Source organism: Pristiophorus japonicus, chromosome 6 (assembly GCF_044704955.1).
Source record: "Pristiophorus japonicus isolate sPriJap1 chromosome 6, sPriJap1.hap1, whole genome shotgun sequence".
NCBI classification, from domain to species: domain Eukaryota; kingdom Metazoa; phylum Chordata; class Chondrichthyes; family Pristiophoridae; genus Pristiophorus; species Pristiophorus japonicus.
The window spans coordinates 37,647,863-37,661,387 of record NC_091982.1 but is presented as its reverse complement, the minus strand read 5'-3'; the positions used below and the strand labels follow the sequence as shown (position 1 = coordinate 37,661,387).

Sequence of the window (13,525 nt, the reverse complement as noted above, 5' to 3'; positions counted from 1 at the left end):
AGGAGAAGGAGAATTGGGGGGGAGGAGAAGGAGATTGGGGGGGGAGGAGAAGGAGATTGGGGGGGAGGGGAGGAGAAGGAGATTGGGGGGGAGGAGAAGGAGATTGGGGGGGAGGAGAAGGAGATTGGGGGGGAGGGAAGGGAGATTTGGGGGAGGAGAAGGAGATTGGGGGGAGGAGAAGGAGATTGGGGGGGAGGAGAAGGAGATTGGGGGGAGGAGAAGGAGATTGGGGGGGGAGGAGGAGAAGGAGATTGGGGGGGAGGAGAAGGAGATTGGGGGGGAGGAGAAGGAGATTGGGGGGGAGGAGAAGGAGATTGGGGGGGAGGGAGAAGGAGATTGGGGGGGAGGAGAAGGAGATTGGGGGGAGGAGAAGGAGATTGGGGGGAGGAGAAGGAGATTGGGGGGAGGAGAAGGAGATTGGGGGGGGAGGAGAAGGAGATTGGGGGGGGAGGAGAAGGAGATTGGGGGGGAGGAGAAGGAGATTGGGGGGGAGAGAGGAGATTGGGGGGGAGGAGAAGGAGATTGGGGGGGAGGAGAAGGAGATTGGGGGGGAGGAGAAGGAGATTGGGGGGGAGGAGAAGGAGATTGGGGGGGGGAAGGAGAAGGAGATTGGGGGGGGAGAAGGAGAAGGAGATTGGGGGGGAGGAGAAGGAGATTGGGGGGGAGGAGAAGGAGATTGGGGGGGGAGGAGAAGGAGATTGGGGGGGGAGGAGAAGGAGATTGGGGGGGAGGAGAAGGAGATTGGGGGGGAGGAGAAGGAGATTGGGGGGGAGGAGAAGGAGATTGGGGGGGAGGAGGAGGAGATGGAGGAGGAGGAGATTGGGGGGATTGGGGGGGGGGGGGGGGGGTGGAGGAGATTGGGGGGGGGGGGGGGAGGGAAGGAGGAGGGAGGCTGAACGGGCCGGGCCCGAGACTTCGGGCATGGCCCGTCCCCAGCACCAGATTTACAGGTAGGTGGCATTGGGTTGGGTCGGGGGGATGGTGGGAGGGAGGGAGGGAGGGAGGGAGGTTCGGGGGGAGGGATGGGGAGGTCAGGTCGGGGGGAGGGAGGTCAGGTCGGATCCAGTCGGGGGCGGGGTGGGGAGCGGGTGTCGGGTCGGGTCCAGAGGCGGGAAGCGGGAGTCGAGTCGGGTCGGGAGGAAGCAGGAGCTGGCTTTGGGAGGAGCCTTATTCATGCAGCCCCAGTGAGGCCACTCACTGGGGCTGCATGAATAAGGCCTCCTCCCAAAGCCAGGCTCCTGCTTCCTCCCGACCCGACTTCGACTCCCGCTTCCCGCCCTCTGGACCCGACCCGGCACTGGTTTCAGCGGTCCCCACCCGCCCCCTACAGCTCCTGCTGCGCTGCGCCGCGCCGAGGGCCAAAGGACCTGCAGGGAGGTGGAGAATCTGGAGGTTTTTTTTTAGGTGCACTTTGTGGCGCGAAAAACGGGCGTCCAGGTCGGGACTGCGCCATTCTAGGCGCGACTCGAAACTTGGGCCCAGAGTGGCTAAAGTAAATGCTGGTCCCCTGGAGGATGAGACTGGGGAATTAATAATGGAGAACAGGGAAATGGCAGAGACTTTGAACAAATATTTTGTATCGGTCTTCACGGTAGAAGACATTAAGAATATCCCAATAGTGGATAATCAAGGGGCTTTAGGTAGGGAGGAACTTAATACAATCACTATCACCAATGAAGTAGTACTAGGTAAAATAATGGAACTAAAGGCAGACAAGTCCCCTGGACCTGATGGCTTACATCCTATAGTCTTACAAGAAGTGGTTGCAGAGATAGTGGATGCATTGGTTGTAATCTACCAAAATTCCCTGAATTCTGGGGAGGTCCCAGTAGATTGGAAAACCGCAAATATAACGCCCCTATTTAAAAAAGGAGGCAGACAAAAAGCAGGAAACTATAGACCAGTTAGGCCTACATCTGTCGTTGGGAAAAATGCTGGAGTCCATTATTAAGGAAGCAGTAGCAGGACATTTGGAAAAGCATGATTCAATCAAGCAGAGTCAGCATGGTTTTATTGAAGGGAAATCATGTTTGACAAATATGCTGGACCTCTTCGAGGATATAACAAGCAGGGTGGATAAGGGAGAAACCAGTGGATGTGGTGAATTTGGATTTCCAGAAGGCATTCGATAAGGTGCCACATAAGAGGTTACTGTACAAGTTAAGAGCCCATAATAGCATGGATAGAGGATTGGTTAACTAACAGAAAATAGAGTCAGGATAAATGGGTCATTTTCCAGTTGGTAAACAATGACTAGTGGGGTGCCATAGGGATCGGTGCTGGGGCTTCAACTATTTACAATTTATATTAATGACTTGGATGAAGGAGCAGAGTATAATGTAACCAAGTTTGCTGATGATACAAAGATGGGTGGGAAAGCAAATTGTGAGGAGGACACAAAAATCTGCAAAGGGATATAGACATACTAAGTGAGTGGACAAAAACTTGGCAGATGGAGTATAATGTGGGAAAATGTGAGGTGGATGCAGAGAGGATATTTCCACATGGAGGAAACTAAAACTAGGGGGCATAGTCTCAGAATAAGGGGACGCCCATTTAAAACTGAGATGAGGAAAAATTTCTTGAGGGTTGTAAATCTATGCAATTCTCTACCCCAGAGAGCTGTGGAGGCTGGGTCATTGAATATATTTAAGGTGGAGATAGACAAATCTTTAAGAGATAAGGGAGTAAAGGGTTATGGGTAGCAGGCAGGGGAGTGGAGCCAAGTTTATGATAAGATCAGCCATGATCTTATTGAATGGCGGAGCAGGCTCGAGGGGCCAAATGACCTGCTCCTATTTCTTATGTTCTTATGTTATTTTCCACTGGTGGGGTAGTCTAGGACAAGGGGACACAACCTTAAATCAGTGCCAGGCTATCCAGGAGAGAAATTAGGAAGCACTTATTTGTGCAAAGAGTGGTAGAAGTGTGGAACACTCCCCTACGAAAAGTAGTAGTTAGTAGCTCAAATAATGATATTAAATCTGAGGTCGATAGATTTTTGCTAATCATGGATAGAAAAGGATATGGCGTCAAGGCAGGTGGATGGAGTTAACAAAAGATCAGCCATGATCTCCGAGTGCCGGAACAGGCTTGAGGAGGTGAATGGCCTACTCCTGGTCCCATGTTCTTGCCCACACCCAAATGTATAGCTTTTAATATTTTTACTCTAGTTTATATAGCTCATGCTTATCTACTTTACACAATTAGAAAAACACATTTTTCTTCTCAATTAAAACCAATCCCCCTTCACCACAATCCTGCTAAGTCAAAATAATTTCAATGTTTAACTAGTGTACTCCTCTGAAAAATCTTGCAATGCCATTAGGAGTTTGGTCCATTAACAAATGCAGAGCAATTTGCCTACCTCCGCGCTTCTTAGACGTTTCCATTTTATTCTTAGAATTTCTGCTTCTAAACTCAGGTCCTCGAAAGTTATCTTTATCTTCATTCCATACTGGTTCGGGCTGTACAACTACTGTGCCTAAAAAGGGAGAGCGTTTTTAAAAAAAAAAATTATATATGTATAACAAATCTTAATTGTTTACAAAAAGTACAATACCTAATCTTCCATTCTTTTCTTTTTAAAAAAAAAAGCTCAAGTTTTCAGGAGACGGAAGGAGTTACCAACTTACTCCTAGCCAGATGTCAGTGCTGCACTGAACCAGCTGCATACAGCAGGACAAGTGGAACCCACATTGGACTATCTTTTTGATGTTCCCTGCCTCCCTGTGGAGAATAGTCCAACCTACAAGTCTCCATTGTGTCACCATTAAAACCAGGAACTTGGCACAAAGGGAAATTGCATGGTACTACGCCACAGCACAGATTAGTGCTCTAAATTCTACTCACTTTAAATAAATTAGCGTACATCAAGAGTATTTGGGTAAAAATCTATGAACATGTTCTCAAAGTATCTTCCATCATTTCAACACATAAAAGTTGCAATAGAACCAACATTACATTGTTCCTTAGAGTTGTGAAATGCAAAGAGAATAATGCATTCGCAGTGTTCTACAACTTTTAGAGCTAGCAATTCCATAACATTTTATGAAAGTATATGTAAAATTTTTTATATATACATATTTTTTAAAGCATCAGGGCTAGAGTTTGCACTTGGAGCGCCACCGCCCAAATCTTAGCAGTATTCCGGTGGTTGCGTCTTTAGAACCGCTGGAATACCGCTAAGGTTCATTCCCCCAAGTTTCAGCTGATTGATGTCGGCGGCAGCAGTAGCGAGTGGTAGCGTTGCTCCTCCGGCGACAGTGATCTTCTTTCTTCTTATTTCCTTCAAAACGGTTGGTGTGCTCCTAGAAATGAGCATCCGTGCATGCGCAGACATTTTCCCGCGATTTGGGGGGCCAAGAGTAACCCTGCGCATGCGCAGAGAAGAGGAGACTTAGAGAGCAGTTTGTAAAGCGGCAGAGGAAGATTATATTGACACCAAATGCGTTACATAAAGAAATATTAAATATAAATTAAAGTATACTTGTAATAAATTATATATTAAATAAATATATATAATTTATACAATTTATAAATATTAATATAAAATATGCAAGAAGAGATGGAGGTAGAGAGAGCTGGGTGGGAGGAGGGCGGCCATGAGCTTCTCTGAGGCGGCGCAGGAAGCACTGGTGCACGAGGTGGAGGCCCGTTGGGAGTAACTGACCTTGGGTGGATGCGGATAAACCACCCCAATTGTTTCAGAGAATCTGGCGAGAGATAGCAGAGGCGGTGTCATCTGCCACATCAGTCATGCAGGGGGCAAACCAGTGCCGCAAGCGGTGGAACGATATCGTTGGGTCGGCGAGTGTAATAATTGTTACCATGCACTGACGAATTACTCTTAATGTAGTGCCACGTTTTGTGATGTAAAGCTTGGTGGTAAGCATTATTTCCCATCATCGATCTCATTGCTAGTCTTCTGTACTTTGATGTGTTGATCATGCAACACTTGCATCCTAATGGTACATAAATTGTACACTCATTGAGGAAAGGACTGGGGATGGATAATTGGGGATGTTTATCTGTGCTACAAAACAATAGCTGTGAAATTAGTTTACACAGCTTTTGTCGCCTTTGCAGAAAAAAGCCAGCAATAGGGCGGAGCTTTGCAACAACAGGCAGCGGTCCACCGAAGACTATTGAACTGTCCAACCTGGAGGAGCGTGCTTCAGCCCTGGCGGGCACCCATGATCGTGTGGCCACGTGTGTTGGTGCTGAACCATGCTCGTGGAGGGCAGTCCTGCATAATCCCCAGGATGTGCTGCGGTCATGTAATGTTGTGTCAACATAATGTAGAATGTAATGTAATGCCGGGAACACGAAATGTTGCTAGTTCTGACATGAACTTATGGCTGATCACACTCTGCCAGTTGGAAAGCAACATACTGTTTGGGACTTAAAAGTTTTTGTTATGCCATGCAGTTTCTGTCTACTTTGTTTATGACTTTCATGTAATGATTCTCGGTAATATATGATGCTGCGGTGTTACTCCTCTACGTAAGCCTGCGCAACGTGAAATGTACTCATGTCACCTCTGACCCCTGCCACTAACCATTATGATGTTTTAGAGTTGTACAGGAGGAGGAGCAGCAGCACCAAACGCCCCTCACAGAGAGAATTTAGCTGAGGAAGAGATGGTGGAAGAGGACACCACACCTCAAACTTTTGTCACGGTCGTGGAGGAGGAGGGAGGAGTGGCGGGATTTGAAGGGTCCTCTCTACCTGCGGCCACTGGCTCCTCGTCCGAATACCACTCTTCTGGATTCCGGTCCGAGGAAGCGGGACCAAGCGGCATGCAGCGGCGTACACCAACCCCCATGCTGTATCCGCAGCAGCTGATCCAGCAAGGCGGGAACGCTACACGACAAGCAAATGCTAACCCAGACATGGTCGGACTGTCTAGGGCGAGCATTGATGTGGGTCGAGAGTTCTTCCAGGCCATTGGTGGGCTGTCCAACAACATCGCCGCATTAGCATCACGTCAATCGGAGGACATGGCGGAGCTGATTGCGGCAGTGAGGGAGAACAGCCAGTCTGTCAATGCCATGCGACAATTGATGGGTCTTGGGATATGGCACTGCATCCAAAGGTGCCATACCACCAATGGCGACAGCACCTGATCGTCAGGAGGAATTACTTTTTGCTGACTTTGAAGGCGGGTCCTCAATACCCCCAGCTTCTCCACACACACACCCCCCCACATAGCACCACTTTTATCGCCCCTCCCCCCTCACATCAGCAGCTGAGCTTGAGGTGTTCTGCTGCACAACATCCTGGTCTCGACGTGGGCAGGGCCAAGGGTCTGGGGAGAAAAGGCATTAGGAAAGGTGGCCGCAGGTAGAATCCTTGGAGGGGAGTGGGGGGGGGGGGGGGGGGAAGTGTGTTTTTACTGATTATTGTTGTTGACAATGTTTGGTTTGTAAAAATTTTATTGAAAAAGAATTAATTTTATTTAAACTTGTTAAATTTCGCATTTCAAATTTCAACATTTATAAAAGAAAAGTATTCAAATTAACCATTCTTGTGCAGTGTCTCAGTCACTTTTGAAAAATGAGAGGCAACAATCATTGTAAGGGTTACATACATGGCCATACAAGGGTGAAACGTAACTCTCAATGCTCAAGCAAAGCGTTCATAACAGTTTTGCAGTTGCTAGAGCACCATGAGGCTCCCCCCCGTGGTGTCGGGGAGGGGTGTTGGCACGGGTTCATCGCCAGGATTCGCGACCTCGTCCTCCTCGATGTCTCCGTCTTCCTCCTTGTCCTCCACCCCTCGCTCCTGAGGTGGTCCGGCAGTCCCACCTGGCAATTCCTGTCCACTCGACGGCTAAGTTGTGCAACATGCAACACACCACAACGCACTCAGCGATCTGCTCAGGATGGTATTGCAGGCTGCCAACGGAGTGGTCCACACAACGGAAGCATTGCTTCAGCACTCCAAATGTCTGACGATATTGCGTGCGGCTATATGGCTTTCGTTGTAGCGCTTCTCAGCTTCTATCGGAGTCTTCCGCTGTGGGGGGGGTGCAGGTCATGAGCCAACTGGCTAGGCCGTATCCTTTATCCCCGGCATCCAGCAGTGACCTTGTGGCTGACTTTTACAGGTCCGAGACAGCGCTCTCACGCAAGATGTATGCGTCCTGGATGCTCCCTGGAAAATAGGCATTTACTGCCATGATTATTTGCTTCTGGTCGACAACAAGCTGCACGTTCAGGAAGTAGAATCCCTTTTGGTTTCGGTACATTTCCGCTTCCTCAAAGTGTTCGCAGAGCGATGTGTGCAGTCTATTGCACCCTGGACCTTGGGGAAGTTTGCTATTCTCGAAAAACCCAAAGCCCTCCCTGGTCATTGGAAAGTTAATAAAAATCCATCCTGTGTGCGTAAAGAGCATCAGTTACCTAGCAAATGCAGCGATGTGTGGCGTACTGAGAGATTCCGCATATGTCACCAGCTGATGCCTGAAATAAGTCAGATGCTGAAAGTGCCACATCCACCTTCACCTCGACAGGCAGTGTGGTCCCGATGGCGCTGGTAGGTTGCACGTCTGCCTTAATGAGCTGGCATATCTCAGTGATTACCTCTTTTTGGAAGCGCAGCCTTCGAACATACTGCGTATCGGTCAGGTGCAGGTACAAGCGGTGCTCCCTGCAATTTTGTTGCGGGTAAGGTTTCCTCCTCCCGAGTCTGTCCCCTATTTGATTGGGCACAGTGCTCTACAGCGAACTTTCTTTCAGCTCTATTCTGCATTATGTAAATAGCTAGCAATATTGGCACTGAAAGTACAGGCCCCATTTCTTTTAAAGTACTCAAAAATGTTCAGCTGTCCACAAAATTGAATTAAAGTCAATGCTATTATAATCCTAAATATAATAAAAATCCCTTATAAACTCCAGAAATCATACACAAATCAATTTTAGGTTGCTGGCAACTTGACAGTCTTTTCCTCAAAAAAAGATGATTTTCAAAGATGGAGTCAGAACGCTGAGATAAAACCAGTTACATAAGAACACAAGAAATAGGAACAAGAGTAGGCCATACGGCCCTTCGAGCCTGCTCCGCCATTCAATAAGATCATGGCTGATCTGATCATGGATTCAGCTCCACTTATCCGTCCACTCCCCATAACCCCTTATCGCTTAAGAAACTGTCTATATTTCTGTCCTAAATTTATTCAATGTCCCAGCTTCCACAGCTCTGAGGCAGCGAATTCAACAAATTTACAATCCCAAGAAAAAATTTCTCCTCATCTGTTTTAAATGGGCGGCCCCTTATTCTAAGATCATGCCCTCTAGTTCTAGTCTCCCCCATCAGTGGAAACATCCTCTCTGCATCCACCTCGTCAAGCCCCCTCATAATCTTATACGTTTCGATAAGATCGCCTCTCATTCTTCTGAATTCCAATGAGTAGAGGCCCAACCTTCTCAACCTTTCCTCATAAGTCAACTCCCTCATCCCCAGAATCAACCAAGCGAACCTTCGCTGAACTGCTTCCAAAGTATATCCTTTCATAAATATGGAAACCAAAACTGCAGTATTCCAGGTGTGGCCTCACCACTACTTTATATAGCTTAGCAAGACTTCTGCTTCTATACTCCATCCCCATTGCAATAAAGGCCAAGATACCATTGGCCTTCCTGGTCACTTGCTGTACCTGCATACTTTTGTGTTTCATGCACAAGTACCCCCAGTCTGTGAAAAATGGGCGGTATGTTTCTGCAGTGGTAGCAGGCGGTAAAAACGGGCGATTGGGTAAATTTCGAGCTGGGGGTGAATTTTGGGTAATAGAAGTGGGAGGGCAATTTCCAGCAATGCCAGCGATAATTGAATGCCGAAATTATCGCCGGCGGTAATTTCCACATTGGTCATTTTGGGCGGTAAACGGGCAGGCTAAGTGCAATTTCTAGCCCCATGTGTTTGTACTGAATTACAGAAATGCAGATCCAGTTAGTTGCAATATTTCTAAACATATAAAATAAATATGTAGAAGTGAAATTCTATGCGTGACCTACCTTTGGGCAGACTATTCACATCTAAATCATTTGTGTCCTCAATCTTTGAAATCAGTTTTTCACAATCAGAAGTATTTTCAGTCGACATCTCATCATCTGACACAATGTGTTTTGTCACAAACGAGGGTTTCCTACATTCAAAAAAAAAATTAAGCTAGATGTTCAAGGTTTGCAAAATTTTTCATCGTAAAAGTAGTATGACAGCACCATGGGTCACTGGGAAGAGGACACCACTTTACATTTCGGCACTGCCACTTTGCTTAGTATGGGTGATGGCAGATCCAGCCTTTTGCTGCAAAGTTAAGTTAAACTATCAGAAACCTTTTTTTTTTAAAAACTAACTCCACTTCTGTTCCTCTTGCCCCCTGCCCCCACCCCAACATTTTTCTTTCCAACATCATTGAAGATGCTGACTCTTGTTGGGGTCATGGTACTCTCAAAGTACCTCACATAAGTGGCCATTCTTCTGGAGCAAAATTTAGACAGTGCGCCATTGAGTTCATCAGTCAAGCTGAACCTGCTCTCAGCTGACATGCATGTGTTCACACAACTTCAGGGGCAGGAACCCTGGCTGATTTTCCCTTCCCTAGCCCAAGGATCATGGAGGCCAATTTCAATGCCCCAACCAAGCTTAATTAAGACAAACCTAGAATCAAGCCCAAAACCTTGCAAGTAGGGCTTTGTGTTATATTGGGCAGTGCTGAAACTCTTGCCATTAAAAAACTCTATAAATTCAAATGTAAGATTCTGATAAAAAATAATTCACTTCTTAAAACTGAATTAAGAAAACATGTATAGTCTTACATGTAGCAAACCTTAGTAATCAAAAGTAGATTAAAAAGTCAACTCCATACTCTTCACATTAAGGTATCCATAAAATTCTAACATCAACATTCAAATAAAGTTAGTGTTCAACACTACTCAAAAAAGTATCTGAGAGGTGCGAGTATTATACATTTATACTGATCACAAACAGTACTAGTGTTGATGGTGGGGACTCCAGCTGGCAGTGTTCCCAGGTTAACGAGGGTTTTGGAGGGGTGGAAGGGAACAGGAATTAAATGAAACAAGATTCTCTTTCCTATCTTTATTCAGTGACACCTGGTAGAATAGGTATGCGGATGTTACACAAGGACAGCATCGGGCTCATTAACTATAGCCCTTATGGTTGTGTAGCCTAACAACAAAGTCTAGGCTCACGTGAAGAATGACCACTTGTATGAAGTTCCATAGAACCACCAGAGCCTGCAGAAGTAAACCCCGGCCTCAGTCACCGTTTTCATAAAAGCAGCAAATGGCAGAAATTGGGTCATCTTGGAGGGGACGTGGGCACAGGTTGTAATGAATTTCAAAACTGAGTATTTTAAACTTCACGGTGACATTTATTGTTTGAGGAAATGTAAACCAGTCAATTTAAAGAGAACCTTGTAATTTCCTCCAAAATTGTTGAGAATGGGTTAGAATACCAAGTTTGGGAGGGGAGGAAGAGAGAAGAGGGATTTAAGTTCACCAATTTTTAAAAAATACTGAACATCTTTATTTAAACTATGATGGATAATGAGGGCTGCATGTCAATGGGTTAGCACACTGTACTTTCACCTCTGGAACCAAAGAGTGAATGCAGCTCAGACTGATGAGACAAAAATCAGCTGCAAGACCTTGGTGAAATAAGTTACACTATTTCAGTCCAGTTGCTCGCGAATGTAAATTCATTGCACAAACTGGTACTAGATTAGTAAACTTGCAGAGTCTACAAGGATGGTTAATGTGCAAATTTTTCCACTTTGCATTGGTGTAATACATGATACTTAAATGATGTTAGCTATAATGTAATAGGATGCAGAGCAGTATTTTTCTTGTTGAATGCTGGATACAGATAAGGTTCCCCAAGTGGAAAGCTATTCCAATCCCTGGCAGATATGACATCAAGCTGCTGTTCAAATTGCAGCGCCTTCACATATACCAAGTATTTTCTTAAGCCAAGTCCCACAGGAAGGTTTCTAATTGAGAACCATCATGCTATGAACTCCCTTTCTAAGCATGGTGAATCCAAGAGCCAACTAACCCTGGAAAGTAACTCAATGGAAAAGGAGCAGGAAGAGGAAGAAAATATTTCTACAAAGAGTGAAGAGTCATGGCCTGCAATACAAGATTTTGATTATCTAGCTGCAGCAAGGAAACCAGTGTTGCTGTGTATGCTTTTGTATAGTTGAACTACAGCCCTTGAGGTCCTCCAAAAGCTTAGCAGGTGAATGCATCTTGTGGTCTGCTCATATGATGAAATGGTCCAAGATTATATTCCCAGTCCACATTAGCTGATCTGAGCAAGGGCAGCGGTTGGAGTGCTACAATGTGGGTACAGTAGCATAGTGGCTATGTTACTGTTACAGTAGCATAGTGGCTATGTTACTGTTACAGTAGCATAGTGGCTATGTTACTGTTACAGTAGCATAGTGGCTATGTTACTGTTACAGTAGCATAGTGGCTATGTTACTGTTACAGTAGCATAGTGGCTATGTTACTGTTACAGTAGCATAGTGGCTATGTTACTGTTACAGTAGCATAGTGGCTATGTTACTGTACTGGCAGTCCAGAGGCCTGGACTAATGATCTGAAGACAAGAGTTCAAATCCCACCACAGTAACTGGGGAATTTAAATTCAATTAATTAGATAAACCTGGAATAAAAAGCTAGTATCAGTAATGATGACCATGAATCTACCAGATTGTCATAAAAACCATCTGGTTCACTAATATCCTTTAGGGAAGGAAACTTGCCGTCCTTACCCGGTCTGGCCTAAATGTGACCCCAGACTCTCAGCAATGTGGTTGACTATTTACTGCCCTCTAAAATGGCCTAGCAAGCCACTCAGTTGTCTCAGGGAAATAAATGCTGACCTTGCCAGTGATACCCGTATCTCATGAACAAATTAATTACAATTGCTCCAGCATTATAAAAGGGTAAAGGAAAAAAAAATCCAAAATTATTGCACCCGATTGCTAACTTCTAAAGTTGGGGGCACAGGACTCCTTGGAAGTATTTTACAACAACAGAAAGATTTCCTCTCAAGCAACCTTCAAATCACCAAAATCAAGAAAACTTGATGCTATTAATATTATTTAAGGCACACTCTTTAAAAATAGAATTCAAAACTTATTTTTAGTTCACCAATGACAAATAACTAAGAATCCCTAGGCAAAATTGCACTTTTTTTTTTACAGAAACACACCATCAGTTGGCTACAAGCAGCAGTGAAATATATTATATATATAAAAATGAATTTGGATGACGGAGCCAAATGTAATATTTCCAAGTGTGCTGACACAAAACTAGGTAGGATTGAGAGGATGCAGCAAAGATGCTGCAAGGCGATTTAGATAGGTTGAGAGAGTGGGCAAACACATGGCAGATGCAGTATAACATGGATAAATGTGACATTATCCACTTTGGTAGACAAAGTATTGTTTAAATGGTGATAGCTTGGGAAATGTCGATGTACAAAAGGGACCTGGGCGTCCTTGTATATCAGTCATTGAAAGCAAACATGCAGGTGCAGCAAGCAGTTAGGAAGGCAAATGGTATGTTGGCCTTCATTACAAGAGGATTGGAGTACAGGAGCAAGAATGTCTTACTACAGTTATACAGGGCCTTGCTGAGACCACACCTGGAGTAGTGTGTGCAGTTTTGGTCTCCTTACCCAAGAAAGGATATACTTGCTATTGAGGGAGTGCAACAAAGGTTCACCAGACTGATTCCTGGGATGGCAGGACTGTCATATGAGGAGAGATTGGGTCGACTAGGCCGATATATTCACTAGAGTTTAGAAGAATGAGGGGATCTTATTGAAACATATAAAATTCTGACGGGGCTGGACAGACTGGATCCAGGGAGGATGTTTCCCCTGGCTGGGAAGTCTAGAACAAGGGGTCACAGTCTCAGGATACAGGGTAGAAAATTTAGGACTGAGATGAGGAGAAATTTCTTCACTCAAGAGGGTGGTGAACCTGTGGAATTATCTACCACAGAAGGCTGTGGAGGCCAAGTCACTGAATATATTTAAGAAGGAGATAGATAGATTTCTAGACACAAAAGGCATCAAGGGGTATGGAGAGAAAGCAGGAATATGGTGTTGAGATAAGAGGAATCAGCCATGATCATATTGAATCGCGGTGCAGGCTCGAAGGGCCGAATGGCCTACTACTGCTCCTAGTTTCTATGTCTGCACAAGTTCAACAAGCCCCACCATTTGCAGCGTTTGGCATATGGGGAGGGAATGGACATAATCATAGAAAATTATATCTTAAAACACCAAGAAGTTCTGTAATCCCATGTAACAAAAATAAAAATTGAATTTTAGTTGACATAAGCCAATGAGACAATAATAAAACAAATAGTATGCAAAATGTGACTCCTAAAATGTTAACTAAATTCCCAGAATCTCATACAAATGGAATTTCAGTGTCTCGAATACAGAAGATTGAAATTTGAAATTGATGATCGGGAAATGG

At 45.2% G+C, this 13,525-nt stretch overlaps 1 protein-coding gene across 1 annotated transcript in view; it reads right to left on the bottom strand.

The window, feature by feature from the left end:
- Positions 1-13,525, bottom strand: part of atrx (ATRX chromatin remodeler) — a 211,364-nt gene that overhangs the window by 165,332 nt on the left and 32,507 nt on the right. Inside the window, exons 5-6 of the mRNA XM_070883946.1 lie at positions 9,018-9,148; positions 3,364-3,484 (exon numbers count right to left, since the gene is read on the bottom strand). Of these exons, the coding sequence (XP_070740047.1) occupies positions 3,364-3,484; positions 9,018-9,148 (252 nt within the window). The remainder of the gene's footprint in view (positions 1-3,363; positions 3,485-9,017; positions 9,149-13,525) is intronic.